General features: G+C 39.3%; 2 protein-coding genes across 2 annotated transcripts in view; one reads left to right on the top strand and one right to left on the bottom strand.

Moving 5' to 3' along the window:
* Window positions 1-21,386, top strand: part of LOC124165975 (adenylosuccinate lyase) — a 400,694-nt gene that overhangs the window by 93,323 nt on the left and 285,985 nt on the right. The window lies entirely within an intron of this gene.
* On the bottom strand, window positions 2,134-16,887 carry LOC124166029. Its single transcript, XM_046543610.1, has 4 exons — window positions 16,550-16,887; window positions 11,216-11,363; window positions 7,632-7,817; window positions 2,134-3,445 (listed from the first exon to the last, which is right to left on the bottom strand). Exons 1-4 carry the CDS (start codon window positions 16,561-16,563, stop codon window positions 3,098-3,100), a joined length of 696 nt encoding a protein of 231 aa, XP_046399566.1. The 5' UTR covers window positions 16,564-16,887; the 3' UTR covers window positions 2,134-3,097.

The following is a 21,386-nucleotide window of genomic DNA, read 5'->3' on the forward strand; positions in this document are numbered from 1 at the left end:
ACCATTAGTTTCTTAGGGAGCTTTACTTAAGAATTTAATGACTTGTACTATTGGTATATTGTTGCTTAAAATCCCATAGCCTTTGCCTACATCGGTGGCGATGTGGTGGTCTTGCCTCTTATCTCGGGGTGGACGGATCAAGTCCATCCTCCGCCTTTATCTCCTAAGGGTGACGATGTTTATAACTGCTTCGTGGCTTAATCCTGGAGACACGGGAAGGTAAGCTCAATTGCTTTTGTGGATCTCAGGGGTACCTATTTGGAATATATTGAATAATGGGATTATCTGGGTGGGAAATGGCAGTATTGTCTTCGTATTCTATGCCCATGAGTACTAGTATTCGTAACGGGCGAATGGGCATTTGCGACCAACTCTGAATTATCTAGAGATTTGCTCTGCCGTGGGCCCCTTGGAATTATTTCCACTTAATTGAAAAAATCTTTTTCGGCCATTCTAAGTTTCGCTCGATTCTTGATGTCAGCTCTGTTTTGGCTATCGTTCGGAAACGATTTCCACCAATTAGCCTCGGAGGTTTCTAGTTCCTTTGATCTGCTTTCGCCGCTTTGTGGACACCAAACCAATGCTCTTGAAAGGGTTGCCTTAAAATTTCTCGGCGTCGTGCACAAACCAAGTGGTCAATTTTACACAGTATATTTCTCTTTCATTTTCAATATCTTTTCAATTTGGTATTTACTTTGATCGTGCATTTTTCTCCTCCGATTATAATCATTTTATCGTCATAAGCATGCATAGCAGCCTGTCGAATTAAATAAGAATTATTTTGGGTATTCTTAAATGAAAAAATATTTAATTTAACGTGTTGCGTAATCGTAGATTCTGTAGAGTTTTCGAGTCTCACGAGTAGAAAATTAGTCAATAAGGGGAAAACTCTTACATTTTACTGGTAAATTGTTTGGAAAAATTTCCCATCGCACGTCGATATGCTGAAAAATATGTGTATAAATATATTGAATTTATTGGAATTATTTCCTCGTATTTGACAGTGTATATTGACTTTCATTCCGTTTCCTTTCCCTTGAATCAGATCTTCGTCACCATTTTGTGACGAGTTATGAAGCGAGTCACGTTACCATTCCCGCTAGCGTCGAGCAAATCATTTCGGACCGAGAAGTGAAGGGGCACCAACCTGTAGGTCAGCTGTGATTCCCCCGCTTAGTGAGGAGGCCTACCCGCTCACCCATATCAATTAAATCTTATCTTCCTCTCATAACAGAAACCGTATGTATATATGAGACCGTAGTAACTTGTCGTATTTTTCCCGGAACGATGGTAAATCCAATTCAGACTTCCTACTTTCCATATGACGTCAATTGATTGAAAAACCTTTCGTTTCCCGTGCGTTTAGCTGATTTCGGAAACGTGCGTCTGTTGAGATGAGTTTCATTGCCGTAGGTTGCTGCGAAGCCATCAAACGGACAAACGTTATCCACCGATAAGCTATCGTTATTGATATGCCTGTCGCCCCCTGTCATTCAGGCTGATCGCTGTGGACGTTCGTATCAACGTGAACTTCTGCTTTGCAAAAGAAAAGTAAATGCGTGAATTATCCGCTATAAGATAGGATGTTAGAGCAGTTGGATGTGCAATTTTCAGGCCAAGAATTTGTTAGAGGATCAGATGCGAAAATGTCAAACAAATACAGGGTTAACGCCATATGCTCCGTTTGAGCTTATCGGCCGCAAAATGAGGAAACTGTTTCATAAAGTAATGTTAGTGCAGGGATCGATTGCTTTTAGATACGGGCCGCGATAATTTATGATACGGGAGCCTAAAGTGTACAGAGTATAGCCGCTAGTAAATTGAGTCTCTGGGAAATAAACACTTTATTGGAGGTTGCGAAATTTCCATTGCAGGAGGGATCTCTTGTTTTTCTAGTGTACTGCGGCTATGGGACCACAGTTATGAGACTTAATAAACTTTTCCATGCCAGTTTTCAAATTAAGTTTTTCTCAAAGAATCTCAGATATCAAATGTATCGCTAGAGAGGTACTTGGTTTTCAAATTAAGGAAATATTTTTCCCAGTATGTTTTGTAATTTCGTTGTTTATTTGATTGGGTGGTTTCATTTGCATTGCTAAAAAGCAATACATAAAAAATTAGTCATCTCTCGTGTAGAGTTTGCTTTTAATCAATTTATTTTCGTTATAACATTAATAATGCGCTGGCTCTGCGCAATGAAACTTCACCTTATGGGAATGAAGTGCTGCCAATCTGAAAATATACACATTGCGTGTGACCCACTTTCGCGTCCATCGGAATCCGCGGCAGTAATTCGCAAGGTATCCACCTGTTGAATGAGTCTCAATGCGAGTGCAGGGAGGGGTAGTGAAACTTGAACGAAAGCCACTGGGCCAGCTATTTAATTGGCTGTTGACGGCAGTTCAGTCGATCACTTCTTAAAATTTCACTATTTCCCTGTTGGGCACCTTAATTAAAGCTCTCAAGGAACGATTAATGTCCGGTGAAGGGCAAATAAGCAATTTATGCCTTTTCCATCAATACGTCTACTTCTTTATGTCCACAATCTCATTATCTTACATAAGAATGTTCCTCAAGTTGAATGTACATAGTTTATGCTTTTGTCCAGCACAGTGTTTGTAGTTCACTCGTAAGGGCTCATCTACTGACGTAGTTGCCAGCGAAAAAGTAGCTCTTTGCGAAATATTCCTGGTGACAGCGACACCAGCACTGGAATGCAATTGAAATGCGTGAGCTTCGCACTCAACTGGAACGAAAAGTTTATCACTCACACAGTGTAAAGGTATGGGAAGGAAACTTCAGCGAAGAACTTTTATCTCTCGTCTTGCTTGAAAATTTCGTGTTTATTCACGAGCAAGGGCGCCCCTACGGAATCCAGGGGATCTGGAGTTCCATGGCTACTCGAATGCCTCAGGTACGAATCAAATTAAACAACGTGAAGTCTATCGCTTTGGTAATTTGTAGCCCACCATTTTGGGTTTATGCATAGTTTACAACTTGGGGGTCTTTCACTTGGGCTACTTCGTAGTCTACCACTTTGGGAACTTCGTCGTTACCATGTGGGGCACGTCAGCCACTTTGGCTAGTTGGTAGTTTGTCACTTTGGTAAGTGGGAGGGAAAGAAGTGCACGAGCAGGGAAGTTTTCCGCCTCTTCCTGCTGATGATGGCGTACTTGATGGTGAGGAAGGCGTCCCCTACGAACATGGCGGTCATCACGGCGCTGACGATGCCCTCCATGAGCAGTTTGTCGTTGGCCAGTCTCACGTCGCTCGAGTTGATCTTCTGGAGTGCCTTCTCGAGTTCGGCGTACGTCTCGGGCGGTTCCTCCATCATCCCGTCGCTCGTGATCGACTGCAATATCTTCCTCACCTGGTCCCAGTGGACGAAGCAGATGATGGACGTGGTGGCAAACAGCGCGAGGCCGATCACGTCCATCGTCAGCATCTGTTGAAGGATAAAATCAGATTAAAAGCTGTGACAGAAATCCGCTTTATCTTATTTCACTTATTATTGCCGCTTACTTTGGTGAGTTGCTTTGGCGTAACGGGTGTAATTTTACTTATCACAAATGACTACACTGTCATAAAGCCTATCTTGAATAATCATTGCAAGTCCTGTTAAACCGGATGATACTTTTTACGATGTTTTTTTCGCGAACAGTTGTGGAGTTAACTGCTGAGTCATGTACAATGAAACTTCTTGGATATCATTTCATCGAGCGATGACGAGCGACCAATGAAAGTTAGCAATTTAGGAGGGGTCAATTCATTTCGTGTTAAAAAATAAAAGAAAAGAGTTTTTGTTACAGAGTCTTGTCTTGAACAGTGGTTAATAGCTTTATAATAATGTTACTGTGGCCGATTGCGTCTAGCATGAGGATATGCTGAGTTATCAATTCATGTATAATGTTAAGTACGGAAAGGAAACCAAATGATGCCGTGTTGCTAAGTTTTTATTCAAACATTGGTGGATAACTGCTATAAAGGGTTGCAGTGTCAGTTTTTACCCATGCTTATGAAATCCGCGTCATCAATGGCGACTTTATTACCGATGTTATTGGTGACGTAATTTAGTTTATTATGGAGTCTTGTTGATGTAGTGAAAATAAATTAGTTGGAACTTTTGCAAACGGCCTAAGTTTTTTGAGCAAGTCGCGTCAATTGGAAAACGTGGTCAGTTACACCGCGTCCAAATTCAACGTATATTGTTACCTTTCCCAGACAGGGATAGTTCCAAAGGTTTCTTAAAAAAGATCTTCCGCCTTGACCTCCTTGGGATAATGTTTGAGATCCCTCTCCTTACTATCCTCCGTTTGGGCACATCGCATTTTCCGTTTCTGAAGTCGCCTTTGGTGCCGTCATTCAATCGATCACAGCACACGCCTAAAATGGTTGATGCTGGGCAAGCTCAACAACGCAGTGGGTAGGTATTACAGAAACCATAGGCATATGTGTCTCAGAAATGATGGAAAAAATTGATGGAGAAAATAGCCGTGTAAGAGATGAAATGATGGTTTTAACCATAATTTTCGCGATCCCTGCAATATGTAGGTTCTTTGTATGATCGCTGAACACCAACGCGAACGATTATTATCGGGACATATCGTGTGATTTGGTCATTGGTGAGGTCATTCAAAATCCTTACGTAGCTTCACCTGCCCGCTATTAGCCAAGGTGTGTGTATATGCGTGTGTGTGTTACTGTGATTTCAAAATAAAAGTAATTTTCTTGCTCCTCAAATTTGTATCAGTTTCATTTATAGCCTCCCGATTCGTCATCGCCAGTGAGAATAATGAAACCGGTCGAATTTTATGAAATTTAGGGTATTTGGATCAGCTTCATTCACATCAAATTCAATAGATCATCGATTCTCTTCCTCCTATAATGTAAAATTTTATACCAGGCAGCTCTGTGATTCTCAACTCAACACACGGGGAGTAAAATCAGGAAGTGAAGATATATTAGCACATTGCTATAGAGGGTTAAAATAATCTAGTACAATAGCTATCGCTTTTCGTTATTTAACGCTATCCTAAAAGTGACTATTTATCATCAGTGTTACTTCATATATTTTCTCTCTCGTGAATATTATTTAATTTAACGTACTACTGGTAAGATTAATTTTTGTTTCCGAAATATGCAGCGAAAACCCTCACTATGGGCGTCATAGACATTTGGCAAAAGGGAATTTATGGATTTATTAAATAAATTGTTTTGTATGTGGAATTGTCAGCGGTGTTAAAGTTCATTCTCCTCGGCTCTGTTAGTGTTCCCTTTCATTCAATGCAATTAGTTGTCTCCTTCGATAAATTGGTGCTTCGCTCCAACCTTGAAAATTTGAGTCTCTTTTTTATCTTAGCTTTAATGACAACTTGTGCCTGCAGGATAAACGTTTTTTCTTCTTCGAATAACTTTAGATAGCTTAGGAATGTTCTCGAGTCTTTTCTACGAAGAATAAAGATAAATGTCTCGTCTTATCTCAGTTTGAAGAATTTCAGGTCTCCGTTTGCACGACGTCATCACACTTGTTCAAGATTGTCGTTTTCAATGCATTGCATTAGCAGTACTGGAAAGCAATCAGTAATGAATTATTCTTGGAAGGGTTTATTTTTAGTAGGCCGGTTTATCCATTGACGTCAATTTTAGCTATAATCCCATGAATGTTTGGAATTGAAAACCTCCACATACAGTTCTAGTGACTATAAAAAGTTACTGTTTGCAGAAGGCGTGGAGTGCAACCCGTACTATATCCATTATGAACTAACACGCTCTTAATAACAAAGTTTTTATCATTGCGAGTTCTCGTAACTGATATATACGAATCTATCATCGCAAGTTAAGTCTACTCTTGATGTTTTGAAAGCGCTATAATCTGCTGGTGCGTGTGCCTGAGATTGTGTAGTTCTATACTGAAATCATCTTTTTTCGAGAGAGCGAATAAACTTTCGAGTCATTTTTAACGTCATCGTAAATGCCGTCTGTCATGATAATTCGTCCCTCATTTTTCGCTTATCGTATTTGCGCTATTATGGTAAAATTAGTTTTTTTTGGATAGGGGTGACGTTTTTCAAAAAATAAATAGAAATAATGTTTTTTTATTTACTTTTGAACAAATATTCATCAATTTGTAGCACAGGAACGTGGGGTTACAAAAAAGTCATAACCCTAAGGTACATACATTTGCTACATAATACTTATAGATTAAAAGTCTACCATCCTAAATATCCTTAAGGTGGATATTAGGGTAATACATCTATTGATGCGACTTCTTTTTTGAGCCGCAGAAAAAGATTACTTGAAATTAGAAACGTCGCGACGAGTTTTCCCTAAACGGGTCAATCCATTTTTCGATAAATATGTATCGTTATATTCAGGCACTGAGTAATTTAAATTTACTATTGAAATTACCAGGGAAACCTACCTTGAAAGATGTCATTTATTAGGTGCTATTAAAATATAGGTGGAGGATTAATTCTTGCGTCGATAAATCAAAAGCTACTTTATAAATAATAATCTGTTGGCTTACAATTGAAAATGTGGAGAGGTATAATACACGTGACAATTATTTTTATTACTCATTCCTTGAATCGATTTTAATCTTTCCCTCGTACGTATTCCGATTCACGAGAACAATAATCCAATGTTTTTATGGAAGGTTTTATGGAAGATCCTATGTTTTAAGCTCTTTAATTGATCGCCTTATCCGTATAGCGTGTACAACACAGGCCTCACCTTTCTTTGGCTTTTTATAACATGCCGCTAAACCACCTCCTGTCTCCTTCGTTACGCAGTTTTAAGGTAATAGTCCCAGAACCTCTTGCAACACAGGGCATAAAAATGGCTTGTGCGGTGGAGTGTTGTTTCATTTGCCACTGCACGGCTCCAAATTTGGGCCTTCCGTGAGAACTTCATCTCCTTCCTACCGTTTCGAATTAGATTCAGGTCACTGCTCCGTAGGAGACAACACGACTCTTCCAATTTCCGTAGTTTTTACTTCTTTCGCCATTTAGCACTACAGTTGACCTGTAGCCGCGGTATATAACTTCAAGTACGAAGTAGTTTTTTTCAGACCATTGAAGTTGTAATTCACACTTTACAAATTAGATAAGGGTAGAGTACATGTAGCATCATGGAAAATTTTCTACGAGGTACTCGAAGAGAACTATTTCCCACGATCATGTAAGTCTCGTAATGTACTCTATTTTACGAGCATAAATTACATCTCCATGTTTCATAATCATTGTTCAAGTGCACAAACATAATAGCAGGTGTGAGAAATAATCTTTGTTGGACTGTTTACCAAGAAATGCATGGATTGATTATTTTTAATCTGATGATTCCAATTATTATTCCGAAGCATTAGCTATTGAGTTGAGAGAATAGAATTAGCATTTCGAATGTCAGTTCTTACTACAAAGATTAATTTTCAAAATTTCCAAATGCAGGGAAGGTATTTTAGTCGACGAAACAAACTATTCTAGAAGTTGTTTTGCGCAACCCGAGTTTTCTACGACCTACGTCACTCCGTTCTCCCTAGACTTTCGAGATTACCGTTTTGGGAAAGAGAGAGAAAGTAAACAAGCAGCGTTCCAGCCTTGCGGAATGGGAATTATCCGCCGTCGTTCACTTACGGTGACAACGGGCGTCTTCCTCCTTAGAAAGTGACCGAGCACGCAGACGGGCACGAAGATGAGGAACACGACGGTGGCGATGTACGGCGTCATGGCGGCGTGGATGTCGTCCCCGTGGCCGTTCTTGCCCAGCAGGATGAGCACCCAGGCGTCCGAGTGAAGGTCCAGCACCGCCGCCGCGAAAACCTATAAAAACAGGAGTTGATGCCCACGTTGAAAATGAAAAAAAATGGGAATTGAAGGAAGGCCGGCTCATCCTCCCCTCCCTCCCAAGTATAACTTCTGGAAACATTGAAAATTAAGTAATTTTGAAGGTGGATCTCCAATGTGAATAAAATCAGAAGAACAAAGCGTGATGGAGTGGAATTTTTCCAAATGATAATAAACAATTCAAATTTTCCACGATTATAAAATTTTATTTTGACCTAGATTTCGATGTTACTAAATTGTTTTCCAGAACCAAATTGGAACCATTTTATACATTGAAGGTGATGAAGTAACATCGGAACCTAGGTCGTCTTAAAAGTTTATATTCATGGAAAATTGCGAGGGTTTACTCCAGTGTAAACTTTTATTTCATCAGCTTGACAAACAATCTTAGAAAATAATTTATAAATATCTAATAGCCACTGGTGTCGGCATATAAGGAAATATTGACAAGAACGGTCAAGGTGGCTGCGCAGTAACCAAACCCAAGGCCGACGTTGAAAAAAAAAAAAGGCGGATAAAAGGGGGGCGGCTCCTTCTTCCCCTACGCCGTAATTTCTGGAACATTGAAAACAAGGTAATTTTAAAGGTGGCTCTCCAGTGTAAGCCTTCATTTAACCTGCTCAACAAACGATGTTTGAAATTAATTGAAATGCATTTAATATTCCCTAGTCTCCGCATGACCTCAGACTAGTAATCGTTGCGAAGTGTTGCCTACCACCAAGGCGCCGCGATAAGTATTGAAACTTATGTTGTGTTGTTTGTGCTGCCCTTGTGTTGAAAACTCCAACTTCAATATTATCACGGAAAATAGAAAAAAACACAGCAAATAAAATAATTTTGTATAGATTTTATTACAATCTTAATAATATTATTTTTTTGCGAGCGTTAATTTTAATGTGCAAAAAATTTTAATTCAAAAGACAATCTTACCCATCAGAGATTACGTGCTCAGTAATTTTGTCATTTCAGTCTTGGTCGCATGAGCAGAATCACAAAATCGATCTTTACCGCTATTACGGAAAATAAAAGAATGAACTTTGTGAGGCTCGCTTATATAATTAAGAAAAAAGCACCACCCGGATTTCATAAATAGTGACATCTTCTGCAACTATGTTATGAAACCCGGGTCGTGCTTTTTTAAATATATTAGTTGTACCTTGCAGAATTTATTATTTTATTTTACACAATGGAAATGTTTCACTCATGAAAGCCTGATGTTATTGGTAATATTTATCGCCAATATTTACCCTGTTGTATATGCATACTAAGACTCGAGATTCTGTGCATCTCTATGCAAATACCCCGTTAGGCAAAGCTGTAGCGTGTGGGGGAATAGGTATTCAAATACCCTCACTCTCTTAAAATTTTGGCAGGCATGGTCTTTTATAGTATCCCATACAAATAAATCTCTCCCAAAAGCGACGACCTGCCGTTCCACCCACCCCCGCCCCTCTAAATTTTCTTACCGGCTCAGGCGAAGCTAAAACTTTATATAGGGGAAGACATAATCATTAAAATTTGGCAATAAATAAATAAATTGTTCTGGAATAGTTAAATTTCAACTTTTTTGTACTTTATTTATAATATGGCGTTCTAAGGACGGCATAAATTGTGCAACTTGTCAGGGAGGAAGCATTTGGTTTTAGAAAATTTTCACGGAGGGCTTCTTTTCTAGGAATAAGCATATTGAATGTGGTGACACGGGATTATTGGGTAAGCGCGGAAAAGGAATACGCAGTGTAGGTGCATCGCCCCTGATAGATAAGATTTTTATTGTTATGCGGAAATGTTGCTACCATTGACACCGGAGGGATGACGAGTTGTTGCTATCATTGATACCGAAGGGGATGGCGGAAGATATATCAAGTTTTTATTCCATGCAGATTTTAGTTGTATCAGCTAACCATGTGTCCATATCACTGTTGGTGCGTTTTCCTCTCATGCCAAATGTAGCCAGCCTTTTTTTATACTCCTTAATGTCATATTGGTCTTACGGAACGGGTTCCAAAAATAATTCTATTTTATTTCCGAGCTTTAGTAACACATTATTTACCGTATTTACTAAATATTCATATCATTATATATGATTATAATTCCTAATTTTTTTGGCATTTATACATTATCATACACTTTTGGTTTTTGGGATAAAACTTATTAAAAATTGAGAACTTTTTCAAGGCTTTAATTTTTTGGTGGCTTAGCTGATGGAAGCCGCTCAAAAATGATCGATCATTGCATCAGGTTTTTTAAAGAATATCTCTTACCAGAGATAGCAGCCTGTAGCTACTTTTTCTGCATTAGTGTTAGAAAATACTCATGAAATGTGTTGCTCTGCAGCAGCTATTGCTGGAATTTGCGAGTTCAAATGTTTGCATTTTGTGGGGGGAAAAAAACTATTTAAAAGGCATTTCTTAAGAAATCGACGATATGATGGTGGCTGAACTTTCGTATAGTATCCGAATGAGAAAGTAAGCCAATAAATTCAGCGTGATGAATTTCTGTTCTATTTTTTTCGCTTTTAAGCTACCTCATACTCATTTAAATTGCTTGCGGGATGATTGCATAGCAATTAATTTTATCAAAAATTTCGTGAACCATTCCCCATCTCTGTCATCATGCATCCGGAGCGTGACTGTTTGAGACATTTAAAGTTTTCCCTTCGCGATGCAAATATTTTCCGCATTTATTTTTCCTTGAATATAAGGGATATAAGGTTTTGAAGGGATATATGAATTGGATACATGAACCCCGTGGCCCTCTTATGAAATGCCTTCTTTGTCTATTTTTCCATGGCATTTTAAAATTTTTACTGCAGGAATAATCAGTTGTCTGTTATTTGAACGGTGTTAGAATGAACATTGTGGAATACTGTTGTCTAACTGAATTAATGAAGCATTTTAATATTTACAAATGTGTAAAAATATATCCTGGGCTTTGCTCCGCGTGATGTTTTCCAATGACGACGACGTTTCGACCGACGACCGATGTATATTCTTCTGGGTGTCTCAATGCTTCGTCAGGATTCACAGATCACGTGTGCGAAGCCCGAGAAAGGTTTTTGCATTCAATTTACTGGGAAAGTATAAAATGATTAATGTTTCGAATACATATTTATTGACTTATCCACTACTAGCCTCTACACAAAAATTAAGCTTGTGCAGTTCGTTCCCTTGAAAATGACGTTCTATTGTTGAAGCTGGTCGGGCATGAATTAAAAGGTACAGCGGAAAAGCACTTTGATTTTCCAAGTTTGTCAGTTATCTATTTTTGACATCGAGCTATTTTTAAAGCCCATAGTAAACGTGAGATAAATGGCGCTTAAGGAAATCTAGGTGAATATTGTCACGTTTTGATGGGGGAGAAAGTAGACTTACCAGTTCGATGACTTTCAGCCAAATGAACGGATTACTGCTTTTGCTCTCGGTGTTTGTGGAGATTGTACTTGCATTCTCCGATACGCCAAGAAGCTTTGAGTTCCTGAAATTTTCAGGACGCGAACTTATGGAACCGCTCAAACTCCTCCTGTAACGAAATAGAAAAGGTTACGTATTTTATTTTATCGTAAATGACATGATATAGTTACAAAAAATTGCCTTATTTAGTGAGAAAATATCATTACTTCGAAATTGCGCCATGTCGTTTTGACTTTTAAGTATCATCTCTTACTGGATCATATTAAGTGAAATTTACCTATAAGTAACGAGATTTTATTGTAGATTTTTAACTTTGTCATGTTGAAGTGAATTTCCAAGAAGGACATAATGCGTTCACAGGTACATGAAATATACATTAAAAGATAACGGACATTTGAGACATAAAAGGTATCTAAAGACAGTAAAAACCCTCGTAAAGCAAAGCTTTGCTGGAAATCAAATGCTATTGTGTGAAGCTTAGTGGCAGGAATAGAAGATGTTATAAATTTGACTCTCCATTTTCGTAGTCTTAAACGTAAAGATTGTAGTATAAAAGGCTCATGCCCAACATCATCATAAAAGCTACTGATAATATGTTTTTGAAATACGTACATGTATCCCACAGCACTCACAGACGTAACGCAGTTGCTCTGAAAAAATTCTATAGAATTATTCTTGTGGAAATACCCCTTTATCAAGAGTTTGGATTCCACACCTTGCTAAATTATCTTAATATCCCAATATAAATTCCTTCAAGTTAGTGGCAAGATTCCTCTCGTGTCCTCGGGGATTTCCAATGGTTTTATGGGACATTGGCTTTCAAAGCGTGCGATTGAAGCTTGATACACATTTTGATACTCAATGAGAAGTAGATTTTATACAATTAATTCAGATTTTGTACTATCTGTTCACTTTTAATTGAATGATGACTTAAGTTAGCTTTCTCAGTGAGAATTCTGTTTTTTAACTCAAATTTAATGAAAAAATTTCATTTTCACTAGTTTTTGCTGGTAGGTGTGAAATACAAAGTTTATGTTACCTATAAATTATAATTTGGTGAAAATTTCCAGAACATTATCAACAGTCATTTCACTGGTATTTTATTTTCCGTTATAGTTCTCCGATGTCTATGTCACTAAGGATATCCAGTGGGTCATGTATTATTAAATTTATTAAGGCTTTTACTTACATTGGAACCGATGAAATAGGTATATTGGCCGTTAAAAGGTCATCCAATCACTGGGGATCAGCTAGTTGGATGAAGAGGGGTGTGTTACGGATGGGATCCCTCGCGAAGAAAAGACGGCAGCTTTTGTTTACATCATGTGATTTTTCATACAATGTTAAGTTTCCTACGTTATATTGAGAGTACGAGAAGATTTCGTTGACACATGTATTGAAGAGGAAAGTAGCTTCATATACTTCTACCACCTTTACATGCCTGCTTTCATATTCCGATTAACATCTACGGCAATCGTAGTTTTATTAAAGACGTTAGATATATCTCTGTCTACTAATAGAGAAACAGTAATGTACCATGCTTTGAACTTTCTCCGTTGATATGGTTGCGTGGGTGGGAGTTAAAAGGAGATACAATGCAATGTGCGATGGCTTCATCTATTAATAGTGTCACTCTTGAACGACATTTGTTTCCCATCCATCGTCACGATCCGTCACGCTGGGATGAATCCCTTCCATTTGAAGGAACATTCCCCCTCTTACTAAACATTCGCGACGTATTCTAGCCTCGGCGAAAACGAAAAGGTACACTTATGATCTCACGGAGTGATGACAGATTCGGGATGGTGGGAGCTTCTGAAGGATTCTAGTGAGATATTCTAGAAGGAAATACTTATGTATGAAGTATATGGTGTATTATGGAGGCTTAATAGTGTTAATTTTATTGGAATTACTGAGATTCAAGGTGTAAAAATTAATACGGTGGAAACTTTTAGCACTATTCACTACAAAATGGCAACGTTCATGGTTTTATCAGGCATTGTCATTATCGAAGATCTTAGGCGTTGCCTTATATTAAAATAAATACGCACTGATACATACCGAGTTTTTTTTGCTGAGTTTCATCATCATCATGGTCATAATAAGTCAACAATCAGAAGATTGATTTGGTGCAGCTCTCCATTCCTCTCTCCTACCCGCTAACCTTTTAATAGCGACGTATTTCGTTTCTTTTACATCGTTTATAACTTGTACTCTGTAATTAATTCGAGGCCGTCTCTTGCCTTTCTTCCCTTCCTCTTATCCTTCCACGATTGTTTTCATCAGGCCATCATGCCTCATAATGTGGCCAACCAAGTCCTGTCTTTTATTTAGGGACTCTAATATTCACTCTAAATATAGCTAAAACGTTGAGTATAAAGAGTTGTTATTAATTTTATCAGAGAAAAATAATGAGGACAGATAGTATTTTTTTATTTATTCGACATGAGTCCATGAAGAGGGCAGTCGAAATGGTGAAAAACTGATCATTATAGTCATTCATAGTTCTTGTTACATCTACTTCTAACAGTTTTACTATTATAATGATGCAGACTCTGTGGATATTGGAAATTGGATAGTTTTAATAGCCGTAAATACTGCATGGAATTTGTTTATTACGACGCAGTGTCGAAAGGGAAGAGTATCTTGGTAGAAAAAAAATATAGGAACAATTGGAAGCTTGAGATATTAGAAACCGCTAAGGAAATGTTTGAATCGACGTGAGAAGCAAAAAGTAGGGACTGCACTCAGACTTCAGTTAAATTTTAGGTTCTCCGTGCAGTAAATTTTTAATGAATTTTTTTATTTTTGTTTTCAGTTTTCAAAATCAATTTGTATCATATACAAAGCTATTAATTTGTGTAAATTGATAAAAATGAGTCATTGTATCAATGTTAGCTTAACTTATGTCTTTTAGAGTTACTTCTATGTAGAATTTTATATAAACTATGAAAATTGATTGGAGAGGTGTGTCAAATCAGTCTAATGATCATTCACCAATGATGATGAAAGTGAAGATGAAAGTAAAATATGATGGGGACCATTTGAGCCATTCTCCTCCTTGCATTAGTATGTACTGGAGTACGAAAACCCTTAACTTGCTCATCTAGACTAGGCAATCTTTCCTGAGCGCCTCGGTTAATATGAAGCTAATAGCCTATGTGAAAAAATTGGGCTGAGGAAAATTATTTTCTTGGACTAACGATGAAGGAATTCGAAATGAAACTTTGATCAGATGAAAATCTTCGTGTGAGGTATTCGTAAAGTTTGACTGGATGGAATGACCTCACCGCCATCGCCAAACGCATGTTTTGGGTTCACCTTTCTTTTGCCAGCATTTCTTCTGGCACGTATATCTCTAACACGAGGGCATTGGCTCGCACGATCGATGACATAATTCCGTCGTCGTTATTGCCTCTCCACCCAAACAGAGATGCTGCAGTAATTTGTTTACCTCCAAAATTGAAGAAAGTTACTTCGCCTCCTTCTCTTGTCAAATCAACCTTTAGGGGAGGTTGACGGGGAATACCTCGAGCCATTAGGCTTTCGCATTAACCATTTTGTAACAGTCATAACGCTGGCCTCCCCGCTCTTAATTTGTGAAAAATCTATTGTAGCACAAAATTTAGGGACTCAAAGATTTACGTCAAATACGTATAGCTAAAACGTTGAGTATAGAGAGTTGTCTCTGGCTTAATGTGGTGGAATTCTAAAATTTTAGCTAATAAATGGTTATTGACAATTTTCCACAAATTACGAAAAGTTGCCTGTAACTTATGATTTACTTATCAAAACAGAAGTTCGAAATAGTCATTGCTGGCCTTTGTTCCTTATTACATTAAGAAGGGATGTAATTTATCGTAACCTAAGGAATTGTATCATCAAAAATAATCTGAGAAATCATGAATGTCTGAGACCTTCTCATGAAATACATGGCGCAGGTGGATCTGTACTGCAGCGTACTTACTTGGTACACCTATGACCTCTTCGAAAATTTTTCTCTCTTATCAGAATTATAGTGGCAATTTATTTATTTATTTATCACATCCCCCGTAAACAGCACATAACGGCCTTTTACTACGAGGATTTCCAATATAAACAAAGTACAACACAAACATCCATGCCCTGGATAGGGATCATCTACCCAGGCGGGATTCGAACCCACGACCTACGGTTTGGCAGGCGAGGACTTTACCCCTCCGCCACCGAGGCCGGCAATAAATGCTGAACACGGAAAATTGTTTGAGCGCTTGCAAAATCGGCTAGAAAGCACTGTAGTGAGGTTCTAAAAACCAAATGATCAGTTCGTAAATACCATTTAATGCGGTAAATTTATTGGTACTAGCTCTTTCTTGATCCCTTCTATGAAGGAAATACGCACGTGTGAAGCTAATACTTACATGAGCGCTTGCAGGGTATTCTGAATGACAAGGGTTGTAATTTCATTGTGACAAGAGCGTGATTTTTACAAATTTCACTAACTCATATTTAACTAACAAGTGGTGGTTGTAAGTATGTGGTATCTCATTTTAAGGTTTCTTGGACGAAGTTCTATTACTTAAACACCTTATTTTTTAATTAATCGATCCGTATTTTAATGAATAATCATTATTATCAGGAGTAAATTCTTAGCATTGTTTAAAAAAAGAAGTGGCGTAAGTAGTAGATATTACTCCAAGAAACTTTCTGTAAGTACACATTTGTTTTTACATTAGCTCACACCGCGTTAAAGGGCATTGATCACACCTCAATCATCAGTGGATCCCAAATTGACGGGCTAGGGAGCAATCCACCCCCCTCCCGTACCCTCGAATAAAAAAAAACAATCACTAGGGTTATCTACGTATCAAACCCGGAAGTAACATATTAAAATATTTTTAATTTCATATAACCTTGCGGTTGAGAATTTGACCATTCTCGTTAGCTTTCCTTGATTTTCGTGCTGGAGGGTAGATGATAATAATAATTACCATTTTTAATATCTTTCCAATTTCGCAAGAATCCGGAGAGAGCTGACGAGAGAGGGCGAATAAGCCACCGCCAAGTTATATAAAATAGTCAATTACAGATATGCCACCCCCGATATCAAGGCCGCATGGGGAGGAAGTTCTAGGAGATTCAAATCCTTCTGAAAATTTTGTGAGAGAATTTTGAGTATACCACTTCCAAAGGAAGCTTCCATGTATTCTCCGACCAAACGAACCTCCCCGAAAAAATTTTCTGACTAAGGCCTTGCCCAAGATTGCCTCTTGGGTTCACCACCTATCCCAATCATCCCGCTTTGGTTGTACTCACGAATTCGTCTGCATGGTGTCTTCCTTGTGCGTTCCCCAGTTATCGCGTCACCGGTCTTTCCCGTCAGTCCGTTTGCCTCCCGCGTTCCGACGTGAAGCCGCCACCTCCGCTGACTCCTCTCCGCGGTCTTTCCTCCGAGGCTCCGTGCGAAGGCGCGTGCATAATCCCGACCGCGGACTCGGGCGTGTGAAAGGAACTATCGCGCTCTCTGCCTCTCTCCCTAGCTGCCGGCAGGTGGCACTGCCGTCGCCCGACACGCACCGCCCCCTTTGCGCGCGCGCGCGCGCTCGCGAGTTGCGCGCTTCAGTTGTTTCAGCCCCGCCTTCCTTTCGGCGGGCCTTGCCGTTTTCTTCTCCGAGCAAGTGTGAACCTATAAGAGTGGATGTGAACGCGAGGGATTATCGGCTACTGCGCATGCGACCAAGATAGGAAGGCAAAATCCGCGTACATTGAAATTCTTAATCCAACTGAATCAGACAATCAAATCTTGTCTTATTCGTTGAAGTCTGTTATAACTTGATCAGGTCTAACCAGGAATTTAATCGAGTCTTGTTTAAGTAGATTAGGTCTGATATTGTCATATCAAGTCTGCTCCGGAATTTAATCAAGCCTGATCTAATTATTCCATTTCTCACGATAATGTAGATGAGCGAATTTGTTTATTTCAAATTGGGGTCCGAACTGTACCGAAATATGATCAATGATGATTTAAATCTATTTTTATGAGAAACGTCATTTGGATTTAATTCATCTAATTTCTTGATCATAATTTTTGATATGACCTAATGTGAGCTATCGTGCGAGATTATTTGATGAAAATAGACATTTCAGCATAAGCAGCGGTTTTGAGGAGTTAATGCCATGGCACTCATGCGCGATCTTCAAGGGGTGCAAAAGTAATCTTGAAACCCTAATAAAATTATTATAAAACCTAAGTATAATCCTAAAAACCTGAGGTGAAAATAGGCTAAGCTGCTATTTCTTATTGTTAGTCTTAGGTACTAAACTCTTACACCCTCAGTATCTCAAGATCCACTGTAAGTTCAAGCTTTTATGCGAAACCCACCTGGCTCATGTTTCTTGATCATTTATATGGTAGAGTAAATTTATAGATTGAGGGAGCGCTCGTAAGCACACTAGGAACTCACGTGAAAAAATAAAATCCTAAATATGCTTATAGTGATAGATCTGATTGGCTAACTACAACTATAGCGTCTATAAACTTGTTGATTGTTTCCATTAAAAAAAAGATAATTTCCATTAAACTTTGTAATCACAAAAATGGAGAAGTATGGTTACTTTAATATGTTCCATTTTTAAGCATTTCATTTTCTAACTGTTGCGCTCTTGTACATATTACTCTGAGGTTTGAAAAGAGTCTTCCACGTGCCTCCGTAGTTGCTGAAAGCTGGGGCCTGAAACGCTGTGGCGACGTTATCTCGAAACGAACATGATTGGGATCTTTTATGTGTTCCGGAAATTTTATTTCAGTCCTGGCCGCATGCGCTGAAGCAGTAATCACTCTGTGCTATCAATACACTTGAAGTGTCTGCTTGGTGTCCTCCACGCCATCACTCTCACTCTCCGGCTGTCAGCTTTACCTGCTTGCCAGATCCTTATCACCTTACGATCCACTAAGTTTTTCGTTGCAGTTGTTTGCTTGCATTTTAGTCTTCATGTTGACTTTCCGGGAGGCGCGAACGGAATTCTCAGAATGCTCTTATGTAATTGAGGAGTGTTGTGCTGCAACCAAGGATGGCTCGGGCGATCGTTTTCAGTAACTTCCTCAAAGTTTCCTACTCTGTCGTCCTATTTGGTTTTCTTCACTCGCTCAGTAAATTATGACTGGGGATGGTTATCTATTGTCTTTATGAAAGCAGCGATAAGGAGATTTCCATTTGCTTTTTTGGGCAATCAAACGTTGCAATCATTTTTGTTGGCGCTGCGATTGATGATTTGATGTTAATGGGTTCATTTTCTATTGGTCTTGAAAAGTGGCTTAATTTCAGCCACGGAAACCACAGTGTTTTTCCTTGGTGTTATGACGTCACTTGATTTTGGATTCGAGGTCAATTCTTTTCACATCCGAAATGTGCGTGTACCATGCAATCGTGAATGTGGCCTTAGCTCAAAGTACACGTCGAATAAAATGAGTTTTATTATTTATTATTAAAGTATTCTACCGATTAAGGTAGGTTTCCATTGAGTACTTAAGAAGCGTTCTATCAGCCTCCCCTTCCTACATGTGCTTCCATCTTCAATTCACAATAATGCCTATTCCCTTTCATTCTATCTAAAAGTCCTATTGTCTTCCTTCCTCTCCCTCATTTACCCAACGTTCTACCTTCTAACCCTGTTATTAAGATTCTCATTTCGCTAAGTACTCACTCCATCAATACCGTCTGTCTCCCACGTTTCTCATCTACAAGCTGTCTCGCCTCACCCACCATGTCCAGCACTTCGTCGTTGCTCCTCCTCTCCGTCCACATCACCTTCTCCATTCTTCGAAACACCCACATCTCGAATGCCTTCAGTCTTCTCTAATCCTCCTCCCTAAGTGTCCAAAATTGAGTATTATTGAGTTGAATTTATTCAACGATTGAATCATTCCTCCGACCGTAACGTATTACCAGCATATGGCGTAAAGGTCATAATTTTGTCGACTTCGTCATGATGAGATGGGCCGGGAGATGGGCTGTCATGGCTTAGGAATTTTTGCGACCGTTACCCAGGGAAAAGTATTTTTTTTCCGTGTACAAAAAGAAGTAATGTTTTGTGATGGAGACCTCCACGGAGTGGTGCAGTAGGCGCAGCTAAGCTTCTGGGTAATGCTCCGCGTCGATGCATCTTCAGGACGGCAGTTTCGCCGACGTTGCAGCAGGCGTGTTCGGGTTTGAAATGTCGGATGCAAGTTTTTTTCCGTCTCATATAGGCGTTGTACTTGTATAGGACTTCGAAACTGTTGTCACGAAGACGAATGGACGCGAAGGATAACCCAGAAGCTTAGCTGCGCCAAATTTATTGACTATTTAATTTGGTGTGTCGGGTATCCATCCCATAATTTTATTCATGTTATGCTATCTGTAGCTCCTGTTTTTTATTTGCTTTTGCAATTAATTGATTGCACCAAGCCGAGAAGATATCAGTGCTCGAGTGCCGTACAAACTTATCTGAGTTATTTCCTTCAGTTTTGGATTTCAAGGGAACGTACCCATTCCGCTCGACATTCTGTACTCGTTGCGTCCAATACTAACATTCATCATGACTGATCAACAATCCTAGGATTTGGTATGACGCAGCTCTCCACTCAATTCTCCTATCAGCTAATATTTTTACACATACTTATTTCTTCTCTTTCACACCCGCTTTACCTGTTCCAATATATTTCATTTGAGGTCTTCCTTTTCCATTCCGGCCACCTACTTGTCCCTCGACGATTGTCTTCATCATCTTGTCTCAAGACATGCTATCTACGAAAAATCGTAGGATTTTTCTTCCTCGCAGGAAAATCTTTCCTTTTCGTACAAATGTTGAAGTATGGTTTCGCTAGTAGTGGGCCCTGGTCGCTTTTATAGCGGCGAGGGATTCCCATTCCTTCCCTATCCCAGTGGCGTCGTCGGGCTCCTATCGCGGCGGCGCCTCTTTCCTTTTTCCTTCCCATCCTAACCCCACCCTGGGAGCGCCGGCGTATAAGTCTCTGACTTGGTTCCCGGCCCCTCTTTTCGCCTAATCTTCTTAAGACTTCCTCATTACTTACTCGGTCGATCCATTTGATCCTTATCATTCATCTGTAGCACCACATTGCGAAGGCCTCTACCCTAGATTTTTCTACGGCTGTCAGTGTCCATTAGGGCGGATCGCAAAAATCGATTTTTTTCAAATCCATCTGGCCCAATGAAAAAAAGTTGTGGGACCGATCAAAAATAAGGCCTGAAAAATTTGAGACCTGTACGTGAACCCCTGACCCTCGCTCAAATGCAATTAAGGGGGGGAGGGTCAAAATTCGAAAAATATAGTATTTTATGGTCATTACCTACAGATTTTGTCGAGTTACTGCCCTTTTAGGGCAAAAATTTCGTGCATTTTGACGTATCTGCCACCGTTTAACCACAAAATGCCTAATTTGAGTCCGCGTCAGCGAAGAAAATATTCCAACGCCCACGCAGCGTCGCGGATACCAGAGCCGCAGGCCGATCCCTTCCCCTCCACGCTCGCTTCTCCCCCTCCCACGCCTCTAATACAGCAAAATTCATCTCAGGCATGCTGCTAGGAGGTCGTTTATCTTTGATAATATAAATCAGAAAATGGTAGAAGGTAAAAAACGATGCGTAGTGAGACGACTTGTTCCTTATTTGGCGCCTCGTCGTCGTTAAACAAATCGATGTTACCAACTTTTAGAGAAGTGATGAAATATTTTTAGATCTTCGCACGCAGGAAAGGAGACTACGGTCTATGAAGACGCCTCTCGACTGGCTTTGAAGGTTTGGGAACTTAGGTTAGGCACTTCTTTTCCGGTATTGTCCGACAGCTGTGACTAAATGGATTTAGCGGTACCACAGGAAGTACTAAAACTTACGGAAAATCGTAATAGGCCAAAAGTAGGGTTTCATTGAAGTATAAGACTCAAATAATTTTGAGGGAACATTTTAAATTATGCGATATTTTTGCGTGCAAGTGCATGGAGGAGAATAAGGTTCCCCCATTGAAGAAGTATTTTGAGAGACAATCTGACGAAAAGAAAGATGATGGCTGCTGTATTGAACCCTAAAGAAACTCGACAACTGAGGAAAATAGGGAATCGTAGGAGAGCGTTGAGTCATCATCGTCAATTCTTGTA

This window comes from Ischnura elegans, chromosome 1 (genome assembly GCF_921293095.1).
Source record: "Ischnura elegans chromosome 1, ioIscEleg1.1, whole genome shotgun sequence".
Classification (NCBI taxonomy): domain Eukaryota; kingdom Metazoa; phylum Arthropoda; class Insecta; order Odonata; family Coenagrionidae; genus Ischnura; species Ischnura elegans.

What these genes read in the sequence shown, in the direction of transcription:
- LOC124166029 (XM_046543610.1), bottom strand. An exon ending in GGCTGAAAGTCATCGAACTG is followed by an intron (nt 7,818 to 11,215) that starts GTAAGTCTACTT and finishes CTGTTTTTATAG; the next exon opens with GTTTTCGCGGCGGCGGTGCT. An exon ending in GGAAGACGCCCGTTGTCACC is followed by an intron (nt 3,446 to 7,631) that starts GTAAGTGAACGA and finishes ATCCTTCAACAG; the next exon opens with ATGCTGACGATGGACGTGAT.